The sequence below is a fragment of the Strigops habroptila genome, chromosome 7 (genome assembly GCF_004027225.2).
Source record: "Strigops habroptila isolate Jane chromosome 7, bStrHab1.2.pri, whole genome shotgun sequence".
NCBI lineage: Eukaryota > Metazoa > Chordata > Aves > Psittaciformes > Psittacidae > Strigops > Strigops habroptila.
Window position 1 is genome coordinate 54,988,307 of NC_044283.2, and position 15,750 is coordinate 55,004,056.

Below are 15,750 nucleotides of genomic sequence, written 5' to 3' on the forward strand. Positions count from 1 at the left end.
TTCTGCATTCTCCCTGTGTGAATATATTTCTATACCAGGTGTCCATGTTGATATGCTTTGCAGAGTTCTGTTTGTGTGAATATGTTATCAAAATATCTATGCAAACCCAATAGAACCTGTTATCAGGATTTTTAAGGAGTTTTGGGATATTTTAATGTATTTTTAAAGTTTTTGCTCACACAACCAAATGAATTTCTAGGAAAGACAGCTTTTGTTTTAGTAATAGTATGTTTCTAGTGCTTGTGACTGCATAGCAAATCCTGAAAATGAGACAAAATGTACCCTCAGTCTTGACATGTGGGAGGCATATAAAACTGAGTAAATATTTATAGTCATTTCTCATAATTTCTAAGTCAATCTTATGGTTACATAGGTCTGTTGTGTAATTTTCAAAAAATACCTTTGGTGAAGTGATTTATTCAGGATGGAAAAGATGACTATATGTATCTATTTATGAATGCTAGTATATGCACTCTTGATGATACTCAGATTTTTAGAATAAATATCTTCTGTTATTATGTATGCATGAATATGAAGTTCGGCTTTGCAGTGTATAACTTATTTAAAATACATGTGGGTGGGTTGTTTTGTTTTGTTCTGTTTTTTTGTAAAAGAAGCCTGTTTTTACAGGATTTTTTTATGAACTCTGGAATCTAGGCTTCCTATTAATTTATAATTTTTAGTATTAAAGAAAATGCCATGCAATAACCTCATGCTGTACTAGATTTCCTTCAGGAACCTTGGAACACTTTATGGACACTAACTAATGCATTACCTCTTAGAAGGAGCAAAGCGACATTTTATTACATACTAACTCTACAAACTGTATATTAAAATAGCCTTGAAACATGCTGGGTATGATTTGAAACAGAGTGTTTTGTTCTGACAGAATAAAGAATGAACTGGCTTAACTGATCCATTTCAGGATACATTTGAAGGTTAAGCAACCACAGATCTCAGTTAATCTGATGTAATCTGCTGTTACTAAGCGGATGTCTGCATCCACATTCGTAGCACACTGCACATGAGTGCCTAGGAACGAAGTTTTAATTTTTTTTTTCATATCAGTTCTGCTGGGGGGGAAGTCATGTATCTGTTTGTTTATTTCTACCTCCTAATGAGCTTTTTTGAAGAACTGCATGGGTTTTGTCCTTCACAATGCACTTGTGTTTACCATGGCAGAAGTGATGGCACTGGAGCAAGGTATATATTTTATTTTTTGTTATAGAAGGCAATTTATAAGGAAAAGGGTTGAGGAAATTGAAAATAACGTTCTCATACATTACAAATTAGTTCTAGCATAGTTGAAATAAAAGCATGTTTTATACTGGTGTTGTACAGCTAGAAGCATTCCTGAATAGGGACAGCTGGTGATTATGGCTTTGTACTTCGCAAATAGCTACTTTAAATCTTCAGGTTTTGCAGAAGGCAATTTCTTTCTGCTCCATGATTTTCCTACTATTGTAATGTCCTTTCTATTTTTAGAAACTAGTTGTCTACTGTAAGGTAATTCTGGTTTAAATAAATACAGTAGTTTCTTCTTTTTTTTAATCTGCAGGAAAATCATGTAATTTTTGGTAATATAGGGGTTAATTTGAAATTTGGTGATCTGGATATTGTTATGTCAGTTTTGGGAGATATACTGTTTCTCTTTGCTATTTGTCACAATATACCTAGTATAAAGCTGCATGAGGAGAAAGTAAAAGGAAGGAAAAATATAGAAAAATGGGGACAACATTTAAGATAGATAGATAGTCTTTTTGAGAGGAGGGAAATCTTAAAGCTGATGTGTGCAAACAATGTATCCCACAGAAATGGAAATGTACTGATTCTTGAAAATGCTGAGAAATCCCATTTCAATAAAATCAATGGGAGCAGAAAGTTTTTAGCACCTCTAAAAAGCAGGTCATTTCTATGCAAACAGAAAGAAGGCTAGAAAGCTCTCCTTTAGAGAAATATGCTAACATTTTCAATTTTCAGTTTGTTCTGAAAGGTAAATGTAGACAAATACTTTGAATCTTCATAGTGCAGAAAAATTAGAAATTAGTAATCCGATTTTCTGAATTTTAGTAACACAGATGGCATGCAGTTCCCACTCAAGATACATGCATGATTTATTCCTTATACAGTGGCTTCCGTTTTTCAGTTGTCAATAGAATAGAGGACAGAGGATGGTGCTTATATGCTTTATAACAAAGCAAATTAAACTTCACGTGAAAGTATTTTGTATTTTTTTTCTCTTTAGAGACTCCATCTTTGCCTTTTCGATTTTTGAATGCAGAGGACTGTTCTTGATCTGATCTCTGTTCTTCTAGTAGTGTTGCAGAAAGTAATAGTATTTGCAATCTAATCGAAATCTAAAATACAAATTTCTTATAAAGAGATGTTAATATCTCTCTCATTTATTTTTTTTTTCCTTTTTGTCTTTTTTCCTGATGCTAGGTCTGTACTCTGTAATGATCCGGACATGTATGAGATCCCCGTAAATGTTCCTGTGGATACTGTAAAACTTCGTATAGAGAAAACTGTCATAAGAAGGATTCCAACTGAAGCCTTTTACTACCTAGTAGATCTCAAATACCTATGGGTAACTTACAACTGTGTAGCAAACATTGATATCAGCAGTTTCTATAACTTGAAACAACTGCATGAACTACGGCTGGATGGAAATCTGCTCTCAACATTCCCTTGGGAATCACTGGCAGAGATGCCTAACCTACGGACTCTTGATTTACACAATAATAAAGTAACCAGCATTCCCGCTGATGCTGGCCGGTACCTGAAAAACCTCACCTACCTGGACATATCCAGCAACAAGCTAACCACCTTGCCATCAGACTTGATGGACATTTGGCCCCCCTTCTCAGAAGCGGTCCTGTCTAAAAGCACAGTCAGTCTAGCAACCCAGAGAGTCATTTTGGGTACGTTAAACAGCTGGTCTCATTCCTTATTAAAATGTGCCTAAATGTTAAGTCAGAAGTGAGAGCAGGTAGGGGACCAGCTTGGGATTCAGGAGAGTGGGGTTTTTTCAGATCAGTCCTGTGGTTTGCTCAGTGATTATTTATTTATTTATTGTTGGTGATGGAAAACTATAAAATGAAGATAGTAATCTCGATGCATGTTGTTATCTCAAGGTTATAAAATTGAAGTAAAATCTATGAGATTCTGGTCTACCAGAATACAGGCCATATGGAGTGTGCAGTATCCATAGAAATGCAGAACTTCCAAAAATTGTGTTTTGGATGACATTTCCCTCATCACTGTATGTGGTGGCAACTGCAAGAATGTTTATTTGCAACTATTTTTTCCAAAAAAATAGTTGCAAATAGCTCAAAAGCCAAACAAGTAGCTAGAGTCGATGTCCATATGTAACATGTCCTGAGTCACAGCACTGCAGACAGTGTTGGTAGCTCAAAAGGAGGTAGCTCTGCTATCCCCATGACTCCTGTTGACCTGGCATTGCTTTAGAGCTGACTGATTATCCTGAATTTTTTCCCAATTTACATGTTGAATATGAGAGAGAGAATAGGAATCTTATCCCTACAACTTCACAATACTTTTTATGGTATTTAAGGTAATTTTACAGTATTTAAGGTATGTATTTAAGAATAGTTTGGCCAGAGTCTGATTTTTTTCATCATTTTATTCGATCTCTCCAGTATACCATCACATCAGTTCTGTTTGTGACTTTGTACTTTATCTTATGCTTTCTCTCTGCTTCCTAGTCTTGCAGGTAACTCCACTCTCTTCTGCAGTCTCAGAACATGGCTGGAACAGTTCTATCATTAGAGTTCTCTTCTGTCACTGTTTATGCATAAGTGAACGTTTTGATGTTTTTGTAGTGTAGCAGGTGGAAGGAAGGAAAACCAGCTGTCTCTTTCTATTGTAGCAGTTTTATATCCACTGGTAAAGATCAGCCCTGCATTGTATTGCCCAGTATTTCCAGTTTCTTGATCTAATCCCCCACTATTCAGTGTTCACTTTTTCAGCTGCTTTGTTTCACAACAGAAACTGCAATTTAAAACTCTCACTCAGGGGAGATTGTAGATAAGTAGCTTCACAGATGCAAGTAGGCTGAATGAGTTTCAGACATGCATGGTAACTATAGGTTTGCGTCATTAACAGGATCTTCATCTATTCAGGATTAAAAGAAAAAACTGTAAAATTATGTCCAACTCAGTACCCTTTTCCCTGCCCCCATACTGAAGGCTATAGGAGGCAGTGAAGTAGGAGCTGACTATGCTAGATCTAATTCTCCTGATGATCTCATATGGGAGTCCTTTGTCTTACAAAGCCCTCACCGCACAAAAACCAAAACAACCAAGCAAACAAGAAATCCAAAATGCCAAAAAGCTCCAAACCCACACACACTCTTTTCTCTTCCCCTTCCCCCTGACAACCACCTGCTGGCTTAGTCTCCACTCAGTGTTAGTTTTATTATATTACTAGAGCTTGCAAAGTTGTAGTTACACCACTCCCACTCACTGCCAGGAGCTCATCCTTAGATTGCTGTTGATGGACTGTTACAAAGCAAAGCAGTTGTTTTTCAGGAATGAATGGCTGATAGAAACTATCGGGCTAGAAAGATGACCTAGGAGTTGAGATATGTCTGTAATGCTCCAACCATAGGAGATGTCAGCTTAGAACAGGAGCAAGATGTGTTCTTCTGACACCTCTTCTGTCTCTACTCAGATTGCTGGAGCCTGAGGGAGGAGAAGTGTAACTCATAGATATTCTTCTCCTCCTCTGAGGGAGAGATAAGGATCACAAAGGTATGTGATCAGGTAGGATTTCAAAAAGGCCATCCTGTAGCCTGCTGGGATGCAGATCCTGATGAACTGAACCATTCTGGTTAAATCAGTGTTGTTCTAAAAGCCTGTGGCCTAACCTTTCTAGAGCTTCTCTGATAACCTCCTCCAGTGCTTATTTATGAGGACAGTGAGAAAGTTTCTCTTAATATCTAACCTCAATCTCCCTTACTGCAAACTAAGCTGATTACCTCTTGTCCTCCATAAGATGAACATACAGAAAAACTAATGACCATCTCTTATAGTAGTAACCTTTCATATGTTTTCCTTCCCCATTTACTGCCTTAACTAATCACGCCATTTGTTTTTTGTTTTGTTTTGGTTTTTGTTTTGTGTTTTTTGTTGTTGGTTTTGTTTGTTGGGTTCTCCCCCTTCCGCCTCTTTTTGCCATAGTTACTGGTTGCCTTTGGACTCCTTTGGGTTTAAAAAAAAGATTTCTTTAAAATGTAATGCCCACAATTGCAGACTTTGATGCTCAAGAGTGTCCTGCGTGCTCCAGCTGTTCTCTGTAGGAGCATTCAGCCTGACCTATGTACCTACATGGAATGGTAACTACAACCAGAGCTCTGCTAGAAGCTGGAACCCAGAGTAAATAAATGCTGGTTTTGTCCAGTCAGGAAGACAGCAGTTCAATTCTACTTAGTGTAAGCAATTACTACTTGAGCTGGCTTCTCTCTTAGTTCTGTCAAAACAAGAGCCCAAACTCATATGTTTGTGCATACATCTTTTCCAACACCAGGAGGCAATTTTGTCTTCAGTATCTTGACCGAGCATCAAGAAGGTTGCATGTAAGAGAAAGTTCAGATTTCCCATGTTTACTTCAAGGATTCTTGGGGGAGCCATGGACTACTTCCACCCGGGGGCCTGGCATGTTAGCATCTCTTTATTCCAGTTCATAGTTTTTGTACTTAGGGCTTGGGGTTTTTTTTATTACCTCCCACTGTATGATATACTATCCTAAATGAAAGAGGGCCAGGGAATGATTCCTGGTCCTATGGCCAAATGGCTCACCCTGGCTCTCATCCACACAACTTAGGGCTAGCTCTCTTTTAAGCTGACTGGCTGTTCCACACTTCGTAAGATTTAGCCCTTGGTTTTGTGTGGGCCCTAAGGGATGCCGAAGTGACCCTAAAATGTAACTGTGGGGGTGGAGAAGCTTTTTTTTCAGTTCAAGCTGCCAGAAGTAATTGAGAATTGCATTGCAACCCATACAACTGTGCTTTTGTCGTATGAAATAGCAAGGGTATGTTGTATGCCTGATAGTCATGCAGGATAGTTTGGAGGGGCAAAGCCTGATGCACTTACATCAGGGGCAAGAATGGGATAGAGACACCTGTCTTTGGTGTGGTCTCATCTATAAACGTTTCAGGGAGCAATCCCTGGATTGCAACTGCCCCAGGAGCCATGACTGGCTTTGCCTTGGAGAGTGCCCTTTCGAACAGTTCGAAACAAAGCTGTGGAGCGAGCTGACAATTAAGCAGTGCAAATGATTGAATGACCACTGTGTGAGTTCATCTGGCCCTCTCTTTGTTACCTCTGGAGCTATAGCCTAATACTTTGATCCAAATCACAGCTAAGTTTGAGCATTGGCTGCTGTACAGAGTGAAATTTCTGGCGTGAATGATGGCAGTGTCATTTTCCGTATGGAAAATTGCATCTAATGAGTAGCTGAGAGGAACAGAGGAATCCAGTATATGATAGAGTGGCAGTTAGATGAGATCTTGCCTCTGTTATATGTAGAGGTGCCAAAAATTTAAATGCTGCAGGTCCATCAGGCTCCCAGCTGTTATGCTGGGCCATTGGGTTGAAGCTTCTTTTCCTGAAACTACTCCCTAGCAATTACTGTGTGGAGAAAACACTGGGCACAGTGCGAGAAGTGGGCTTTGCTGTTTTAGAGCCATGGAGCAAAAATCTTGTAGCTTCAGCTGGAAGAGATCCCTGTGTAGGTTTCCCCAAGCAGTGGTGAATATCTCCATCATGCCAGAACTTGAATATTTCACATACTGCCATTTTACAGCAACTGAAAAGCAGTATATTATACAAGTTAAGGCCTGAGGCTGGTTACTGATTTACAAAGGAAATTTCACTCACAGCTATTTCAAAGGTTAAAGTCCATATTGACACAGCATGGGGAAATGCTCCTTACTGAGAAGACTGCAAAAATGTGCATGCACAGACTCATGTGTACATATATTTGGCATTGTACACACAAACATATGTATAAAATTGTGTGAGAGTAAATTTAAAATATGCTAAATCTAGAATGTAGGAAGGCTTTTAGAGCAATTTATAATCCCTATTGAATGTTAAAATAGACTGCAGTGGTTATACTGCAATGCATAAGTATTTATCCATGTTTGTTGTGCCTTGGTTAGTACTTCTTAGGTCAACAAGCTGCCTTAATATTTCTAGAAAAGAATACATGGTTTCAAAAGACTTGCTGTTCCATCAGATACACATGCCATTAGAGACTTAGCATTATTTTTACTTTTTCTTATTAGGAAATTATTTTCCAGAGGGGATTCCATCTTATTCCTTTTTTAAACCTCCCCATTTTTTCCAGTTTCTTTTTTCTTTTTTTTTTTTTAATCATTTCCTTTATTCTTTAATGTGTTTGTTGACACTTTTATCATCTTTTAAACACAAGCCGTTATAGCTCAGAATGCCCTTTGTGGTTTGGAAACTAGGTTTACATTTCCATTTATGTTCTCTTTAATAGCTAACTGAGGTATAATCAAATGCAGTGTTTTTTCCTTGCTTCCAACTCAGTAGTGCATTCATCTTTCCATTTTGGAAGTTCACATGACTTGATGACTTACAGTGGCTGTGCAAGTTTACTAAAGATAATGTGGATACTGCCAGATATTGGCAAGACAGAGATAAATAGAAGGAATGAGCTGTGGAGGCAAGGAAGGAACTCCTTTAGCTGTATAGATTATATTTATTTTTATGAGTCCTGTTTATTTAGCCAGTTCCACTGGGAAGCATAATGGATGGGGGAAATGAGGTGACTAACTGAAGTAACTCTTTCTTTACACTAAAGCGTGGAAGTACAGTCTTCTGTGACTACAGCATTCTTTTGAAGCTGAAACCAGGCCTTTGGAATGATCTGAAGTGGTCAAACCTGTGTCCCAGACTGAACTAAACAGCCATCCAGTCTAAGTACTGTGCATCTTTGCTTCACCATTGCTTCTATTTTGTCATTTTTTGACACTTATTATAACAATTTTGGGTCTTCTTTAGGTCACTGGGAGAATATGAAAGCCATATATTTATGGCCATATGGCCATATACATTAGGAAAAAGTTCTTCACTTAAAGGATTATTAGGCTCTGGAACAGGCTGCCGAGGGAAGTGGTCGAGTTGCTCTCCCTGCATGTATTTAAAAGTCGTGCAGTTGTGGCACTTAGGAACATGGTTTAGTGGTGGACTTGGCAGTGTTAGGTTTATGGTTGGACTCAGTCTTAAAGGTCTTTTCCATCCTAAATGGATGGAAAGGCCTTTGAGTGCTGATAGTGGTATTAGAAACAATAATAAAACCCATCCTTCCTTGCAGTAAAGCTTGTAGGATGAAGAAACATTGCAGAAGAAATATTTTCAATAGCCTTTAATGTAAGGGAGAATCTGCTGCCTGGTATGTGGGATGGGAGCCCTTATTGATGCTGCAAATCTATCCCGATTAATGCTGTGGACCTAGAGCTCCTGCCCTGCTGCCTGCTTGTAGCATAGCTGCTGCATGCTTCTGTCCTCTAAGTAGCACAGAGGCAATGCTGGTAGTTCACTTGCATTTTAGCAGCATTTTGTTATGGAGTAACTCTGGCAGTTGAGGGCTTGTTTCAAGGGGGTCCTGTCTTCCTTCTTATAGCTTAGGGGAATTTAATTTTCAAATGCACATACAGTCTCTTTCTTAATACAGCAAGAAAAACTGACACCTTATAAGCAAGTGAGAATGCAGAAAAACCCCAAACCCAGGAATATTGTCTCTAACTACAAACTAAAGCTTCCCTAATTTAAAAGATGAGCACAAATAGTTGCATACATGTATTTAATTGGCAGAATTTTTGTGACCACAGGCAGTTGATGACTAGACATGGAAAACATTTGGATGGTATGTCGTTTTTTCTGTGAATATAGGTGTGAAGTTCACAGGGAAAAAATTAATATTTTGGAGAGTTCTTTTTTTAATTTTTCTCGGTTTTCTTTTTCTCTTTCCTTTTTTTTTTTTTTTTTTTAAGACAAACAGTTGCTGATACAGTTTCCTTGCTTTCCCCTTCTCTGTTCCAGCAGGCAGTAAGTAGCAAATAGATGTAAAATCCCTTCTGTCTGCAAGGGGTGAAATTGGATTGTGATGTCAAAGTTACGGAATCTCTTCAGGTCAGGTCTTGTTTTAAAGAGCAGGGATTAATTGGGGTTTACCACAGTTTTAACCAATGACTGACACTGTGCTTAAAATAACCAAATCTTGGTCAGGTGATAAAGGGAAGCAGTAGTTATTCTTTCCTCTACAGATTTCATCCAGGAAAAAAAGCAGAATTTTTTCATTACCTGTTTTTATAATTCCTAAAAACACCCACTGAACAATATTAGCAGGTGTTTCAGTTTTATTTTTCTTTTAACATTGGTTTAATTTAATTTAATTATTAGTTCTGGTGTCCTCAACATAAAAAGGACATGGAGCCGTTGGAGCGAGTCCAGAGGAGGGCCACGAGGATGATAAGAGGGCTGGAGCACCTCCTGTATGAAGACAGGCTGAGAGAGTTGGGGCTGTTCAGCCTGGAGAAGAGAAGGCTGCGTGGAGACCTCATAGCAGCCTTCCAGTATCTGAAGGGGGTCTATAAGGATGCTGGGGAGGGACTCTTCCTTAGGGACTGTAGTGGTAGGACAAGGGGTAATGGGTTCAAACTTAAACAGGGGAAGTTTAGATTAGATATAAGGAAGAAGTTCTTCAGAGTGAGGGTGGTGAAGCACTGGAATGGGTTGCCCAGGGAGGTTGTGGATGCTCCATCCCTGGCGGTGTTCAAGGCCAGGTTGGACACAGCCTTGAACCACATGGTTTAGTGCAAGGTGTCCCTGCCCATGGCAGGGGGGTTGGAACTAGATGATCTTAAGGTCCTTTCCAACCCTTACTATTCTATGATTCTATGATTCTATAATTAGTATGACTAGCCTGTGGCACTTCTCAGTAATTTGAATAGTAAGGGATTCTTGGATATCGTCCCTTATTTCAAACTGTAAGTTCTGTTTATTATTAATACTTGGAAAAAATAAAAAAAAAGAAAAAGAAAAAGGTACGCCCAAATGTATAAGTCAAATGAGAAAATATTTGAACTCATGAGTGATATGCTATGTTGTGTTTTACCTGGTGAAGCCACTGTTGCTCTGTGAAGGTTGACATAGTGGGGTAATCAATACCAGCTGAGGATTTAAACTTATATGCCTCAGAAATGTCTACTCTTTCACCATAGTAAGTTCACCAAGAGAGAGAAGCTTCTCAATCAAAGACTTTTGAATCAAGAAGCAAATGTTACAGCCTCTAACAGAACAGATAGTGTTCTTGCATGCCATCATAAAAAAATTATAGTCATCAGCTTTTTCAAGGTCCTTCTCATTTTCTACTGTTCTGCTATTCTTTTGGAATTTATTTATTTCAAAGGTTGTCCTAAATTGAAGTTGGATTTCTAAGAATAGTGGTACAGTTCAGAACCATATAAAAATTTTATTGGCCTAAAGGTTTTTCTCCTTAGTCTTTATTTTTTTTTCAAGAGATGTTGGTGCAAAGCTATATCATCATTAAACCACCATCTTCTCTGCAAGCACTGAAAAAAGGGTCTGAGAAGATCAAACTGTAAGAGCCCAAAGAAGGACTAAGAGCAGAGGAGAGTGATGAAATGCAATAGCCCTGAGAAGCTATCTTTCCAGAAGGCACAGGCAGGTGAAAATATATCAGGCTTAAGACATCTTTTCAAAGTGTTTTTTCCTAGATAAATATCAAAGCTAAACAAAGGTAGTGCCTGTATCTTACTATACTCCTGTAAACTTCTGTGAAGAAAAAGTTTAGCTTAATAAACATTCATCCTCTTTCTCACCTCTGCAAAAGCTCCCCCACCAATCAGCCAAATAAAAAAAAACAAATTGAAACTCAGAATAGGTTCATCGTTCTCCTTGCTTGTACTTGGTGGTAGTCATGCATCATACTGTAATCACAAGATTCATATATTGCTTAACAGCATTATTTTTTTCTTTCTTTCCCCTGTTTCCTCCCTGCTTCAGGTTTGCAGGACAACCCATGGTTTTGTGATTGTCGCATTTCAAAGCTAATTGAATTTTCCAAAATTGTGGACAACTCAGTTGTACTTCTTGATCCAATGGTTTCATGTAGTGGACCTGAGAGCCTGGCAGGAATCTTGTTCCAGAGAGCTGAGTTAGAGCAGTGTCTTAAACCATCTGTGATGACGTCAGCAACAAAAATCACTTCCCCACTGGGAAGCAACGTTCTGCTACGCTGCGATGCGACAGGGTACCCAACACCGCAGCTTACTTGGACTAGGTCAGACAATATACCAGTGAACTATACAGGTACAATTGCTTTTTTATAGGGCATGGGAAAGCCTGAAATTGTGGGTTGCTTGTGCTTTGAGATCATTATAATGAGTAACAATGGACCAGATATTGCACCAAGCTGGCAATTGTATCTGTCAACAGCTGTTAGGAAATTCTTTGTTGAGGTTTGGTCTGAACAGGTCCAACAAGACTGTTCTGATTCTGGATGTGGTCTGTAATAAGAATAATGTGCATGGAGGTGGGAAATGGATGAAGCAGGGAAAGGGTAAAGGAAAAGGGAGGGTTGGGACAGTTGAGCATGCTCCAGCACCTCAGTGTCTTTCTTGTAGTGAGGGGCCCAAAACTGAACACATTATCCTCACCAGTGCTGAGTAAATGGGGACAATATTCTCTATGTTATTTGCAAAAGTTTGCTGTTTATTTGCAACACCCATTTTGAATACTGAAAAGGCTGTGATTGATTGTTTAATATAATTCTAGCTACTGTGATAGATATTTATGCAGTAACTTAAATATAAAAAAATGTTTATTGCTAATGCTAAGTAGTTCACGGTTATCTTAAATCACAAGTCTGAAGAAAGTAATAGTCCGAAGTACTGAACTATCTTAAGACAAAGGTAATTTCCAAAAATGTTTTAAATGGCTAGTGTGTTCAGTGTCACTTCAGGTCAGTGAGACTTGTATTTCATAGTCACATAGCAGTTTTAAGACACTTGATTTCTCTTCATGTGGTTTTGTTTTACTCAGTCAAACTGCAAACTATACTCTAGGTCCTCCACATATTCAGTTCCATTTTGACCAAAGCTGAGAACTTTTCTGCAACAATGTAATATGGTAGGGACTTCCATAGTTTTTGTGTGGAGCTTGGGTTGTTTTTGAGTTTACTACATGTGATTCCTCCTGGCAGAGATAAGGGAAGAAGTAGTCTAATAATGTTTACTTTCTCTTTACCTGCCTTTTATAATGTTTTACTGTTTGCATTTTCCTCTAGTAATTCAAGAAACACCTGGAGAGGGTGTCAGATGGTCCATAATGAGCTTGACGGGGATTTCATACAGGGATGCAGGAGAATACAGATGTAAAGCCAAGAACTTAGCAGGAATGGCAGAAGCTGCTGTTACTGTCACAGTGGTTGGTGTAGTTACTACAACTGGGTCACCACAGAAGTATGGAAGGAAGCAAGAGGCACAGAGACAGAATACCACTCAGGATGAATCCAAGCAGGAACCTGAGAGGACAACCACACCTCTTCCCATCACACCAACTACCACAGCACTGGTTAGCACTGAAACATCTACGAGCATCAGGTTTACTGTCAAGAAGCAATCCAGGCCCATGTCTGATGGAAGGAAAAATTCAAAGGCAGTGACAAATGGAATCAAAAAGCAGACTGGGGACACAAGCAGGAAAGGTGATGAGGCAAAACAGACTGGGGAGATAAGCAAGAAAGGTGAGGGGGCTTCATTGAATGCAGCAAGTATGGCTGAGCAAAATGTCACTGTAAAGAACCTAAGAGTGATCAGTGAAACTGATGAAAGAGTGACCTTAACTTGGAAAACTGTCAATGCCACAAGCAGCTCTGCAGTGACTGTGTTATACTCAAAGTATGGTGAGAAAGATATGTTGCCTCTGAGCACTGATTCTAGCAAAAACAAAGTCACAATTGATGGTTTGCAGCCTAGGACTCAATATATGGCATGTGTCTCGCCCAAAGGAGTGCCACCTACAAAAGAGCAGTGCATTATTTTCTCCACTGATGGGTTAAATGATGAAAGCACCTCTCAGTTTTCAATTCTGATATTGGCCAGCAGTGCGGCATGTGTGGTTGTTTTACCTTTGATATTTTTCTTAATCTACAAGGTTTTAAAACTTCATATGAAGCCAAAAACGGTGAAGGAAGCTGACCTTTCAAAAGAGTCCTATGTGAAATTTGAAACACTGTCTCTGAAACCTCGAACAGTGTGTGCAGGAGAGCAGCTCTGGGCACGAAGGTACACAGATGAGTCGGAAAGGCTTCTCCTCTGTTCTAGGTCGAGCATGGATTCTCAAATGACCTTCAAAAGTGAGGGCTCTAGGTCTGAGTATCTGTGTTGAACATGGGTGATGGTGGAGGAGATGGAATGTAAAATAGGTAATATTAATGCAAAATGATGATACTGCATCTGGAAGCCGATTGGTGCTAGGTGGTGGTGAGAATATATTATGTGATGTAATGCAGTCTACTGGATGGGTAGGGTGGTGTGTAGGAAGGAGAATAGAATTAAAATGTTGCCTGATTATTTTCTTTTTTTATGTTTGTGACTTCGGATGTGAAGGAATGATGTTCTTCAAAGGATAAATACAGCATGAAAAGGTTGCCTGGTTGAAGATCATCTATTTTTTGTCTTCATTAAAACACCATTCTCTTTTCTCTTCTCTTGTTTTACTGTATGACATGCTAGTTGCCTGTATCAAACATTAATCACGACCTTCATAAAAACAAAGGAGCTTCTTTAGCATTCTGAATCTCAGGCAAGACATCATTATGAGTAACTCTGTGAGCCATACTAGGCGTTCATAATGTTAATTTACATCGAATGATCTTATTGCAAAATCTCAGCCTTAGAATTTACTTGGATGTATATGTGCATATACCTCATTTTCAGAAATGTCTCTACAGAAAAATCACTAATCACTAGTGTAGGATTTAACTTTGCCTGCTGGAATGCTGGAGAGCTTGTCTTGCAAGGCATAGCTTGGCAAGAGAAAAACATTTTGTCAAAAAAACCTCTCAAATAAACTCATGGTAGAAAATGAACACACTGAAAAATCTCCATCTACATGATGGTGCTCAACAGTCAGGAATAATAGATTGAGTATTTGAGACCATGGGAGCTGTAGTAAGGAAGCAGGTGAGATGTTAAAAAGTGCAAAATTAGCTTACATGCATATGCTTTTAGAATTAACCTTGGTTTTCCTTTCTGTGTTACAAGTATGTGTGGTTAAAAGATAGTCTAGGTAGTCTTTCTTTTTCTCTGAATAATTTTAATTGCAGTAAAAATGTTTTCCGATTTCTGAGTGGAATATTTTTAATTTGGCAGGTTTTGTTGGAATTTGGGGTGTTTTTGGGAAAACAGATTCTTCTTGTGTCAAAACCAAGGTTCATCTGACAAGCAGGTTATGTAAACTAAATTTTTAGTGGGATCTGAAGTGTTTCAATATTTGCCTTCTCTTTTCCATATAGATACTGCAGCCAGTAGCCCGTAGTTGCTGCTGAAGGTGTTTCCAATTAAAAACACCATGTTTGTCCTTAGTGAGAGCAATTGTTTTAACATTTATTTTTTAATTCCTGGAGAATATTTGATTTCAGGTTTCAAAGCTTTGCAAGAAGCTTGAATCTGGAGTTCAAAAGTGCTACCACCTGACCCGTAGATGGTACATCAATATATAGGACTGAGGTGGTGCAAAGCTCATTTGTGAAAGCTCACTTGCAAATGTGAATAAAACCTTTTGGTTTGACTAATTCTTGCGGGGAATTAGCATGTCCTAACATTAGGAATTACTCTCTATGATCACATGTGCTATCAGTATATCAAAGATGAAATGTATTATAAAGGGCATGTTCTTTCAAGAAAACATGAGATGATACATTATTTTTTCCACAGTTCTTGAGTCAAAAAGAGTTATAGAAAACAGACATGCATCTGTACCTCATGTCAAAACAGCAAATTTGCTGGGCAATTTTGACAGGGATTTGGTACAAAGGCCAAATCACACAATAAAGATGTGTGCCCCGCATCACCCAGGATTGGTTTAATTAAAAAGCTGAAGAGCTACTTTTGGTAAGAGATGCAAATTTTTTACTGTAACTTGTTAATATTAGTGATAGAATCGTTATGAGATAGATTTTGTCACCTGTAGTCCATTTGTATAGTGTCTTCTGAAATGCAATACTGAATCAACAATCAGTATGAACAGTGATGGCTATAACCTCTATGCTTGCCTGGTAGCAGAGGTTGGGGAGGATTTAACCAATGTTTATGCATCGCCTTTCATATATTTTGCACTTTGTTAGCTCAATTCATCCCTCATTTCACAAAAAATATTAGACCTTTTTTTATATATTACCTACAATAAGTGTGTCAAAACTGGATAGTTAATGAAATAACGGAGTAATGTGAGCTGAATTGCAAAAAGACCTCATTTTTACTTAAAACTTTAGTGGGCCTCAGCGCTTGTCATATTTAACCACAATCCTGGCTTCAATGTGCACTTACTAAGCCAAACTCTAGGCATCCATGCATCTATTTTAGTCCTTGTCAGTGCTCACAGTGGACTTCATATTCTTTGCACTTTCATCAGATTCTGATACGTAGATGGGAGATGAAGAGAGAAAACTCTT

At 38.5% G+C, this 15,750-nt stretch overlaps 1 protein-coding gene across 3 annotated transcripts; it reads left to right on the forward strand.

Annotated features, from left to right (window-relative positions):
* The first annotated feature begins 1,087 nt into the window (after positions 1–1,087).
* On the forward strand, positions 1,088–13,463 carry LRIT3 (leucine rich repeat, Ig-like and transmembrane domains 3). Of its 3 annotated transcripts, none has more exons than XM_030492512.1 (5): positions 1,088–1,203; positions 2,443–2,921; positions 11,079–11,384; positions 12,361–12,780; positions 12,820–13,463. In XM_030492512.1, the coding sequence occupies exons 1-5, from the start codon at positions 1,088–1,090 to the stop codon at positions 13,461–13,463; spliced, it is 1,965 nt and encodes a 654-aa protein (XP_030348372.1). The 3 variants fall into 3 exon arrangements, with proteins under 3 accessions (XP_030348372.1, XP_030348373.1, XP_030348370.1); XM_030492513.1 differs by having other exon boundaries at positions 12,361–12,734; positions 12,816–13,463; XM_030492510.1 differs by having other exon boundaries at positions 12,361–13,463.
* Positions 13,464–15,750: the final 2,287 nt, after the last annotated feature.

Coding starts and splice junctions, on each gene's coding strand:
- LRIT3 (XM_030492510.1), top strand. CDS start 1,088: ATGTATCTGTTTGTTTATTTCTACCTCCTAATGAGCTTTTTTGAAGAA. Junction 1,204..2,442: donor AGTGATGGCACTGGAGCAAG/GTATATATTTTA, acceptor TCCTGATGCTAG/GTCTGTACTCTGTAATGATC. Junction 2,922..11,078: donor AACCCAGAGAGTCATTTTGG/GTACGTTAAACA, acceptor TCCCTGCTTCAG/GTTTGCAGGACAACCCATGG.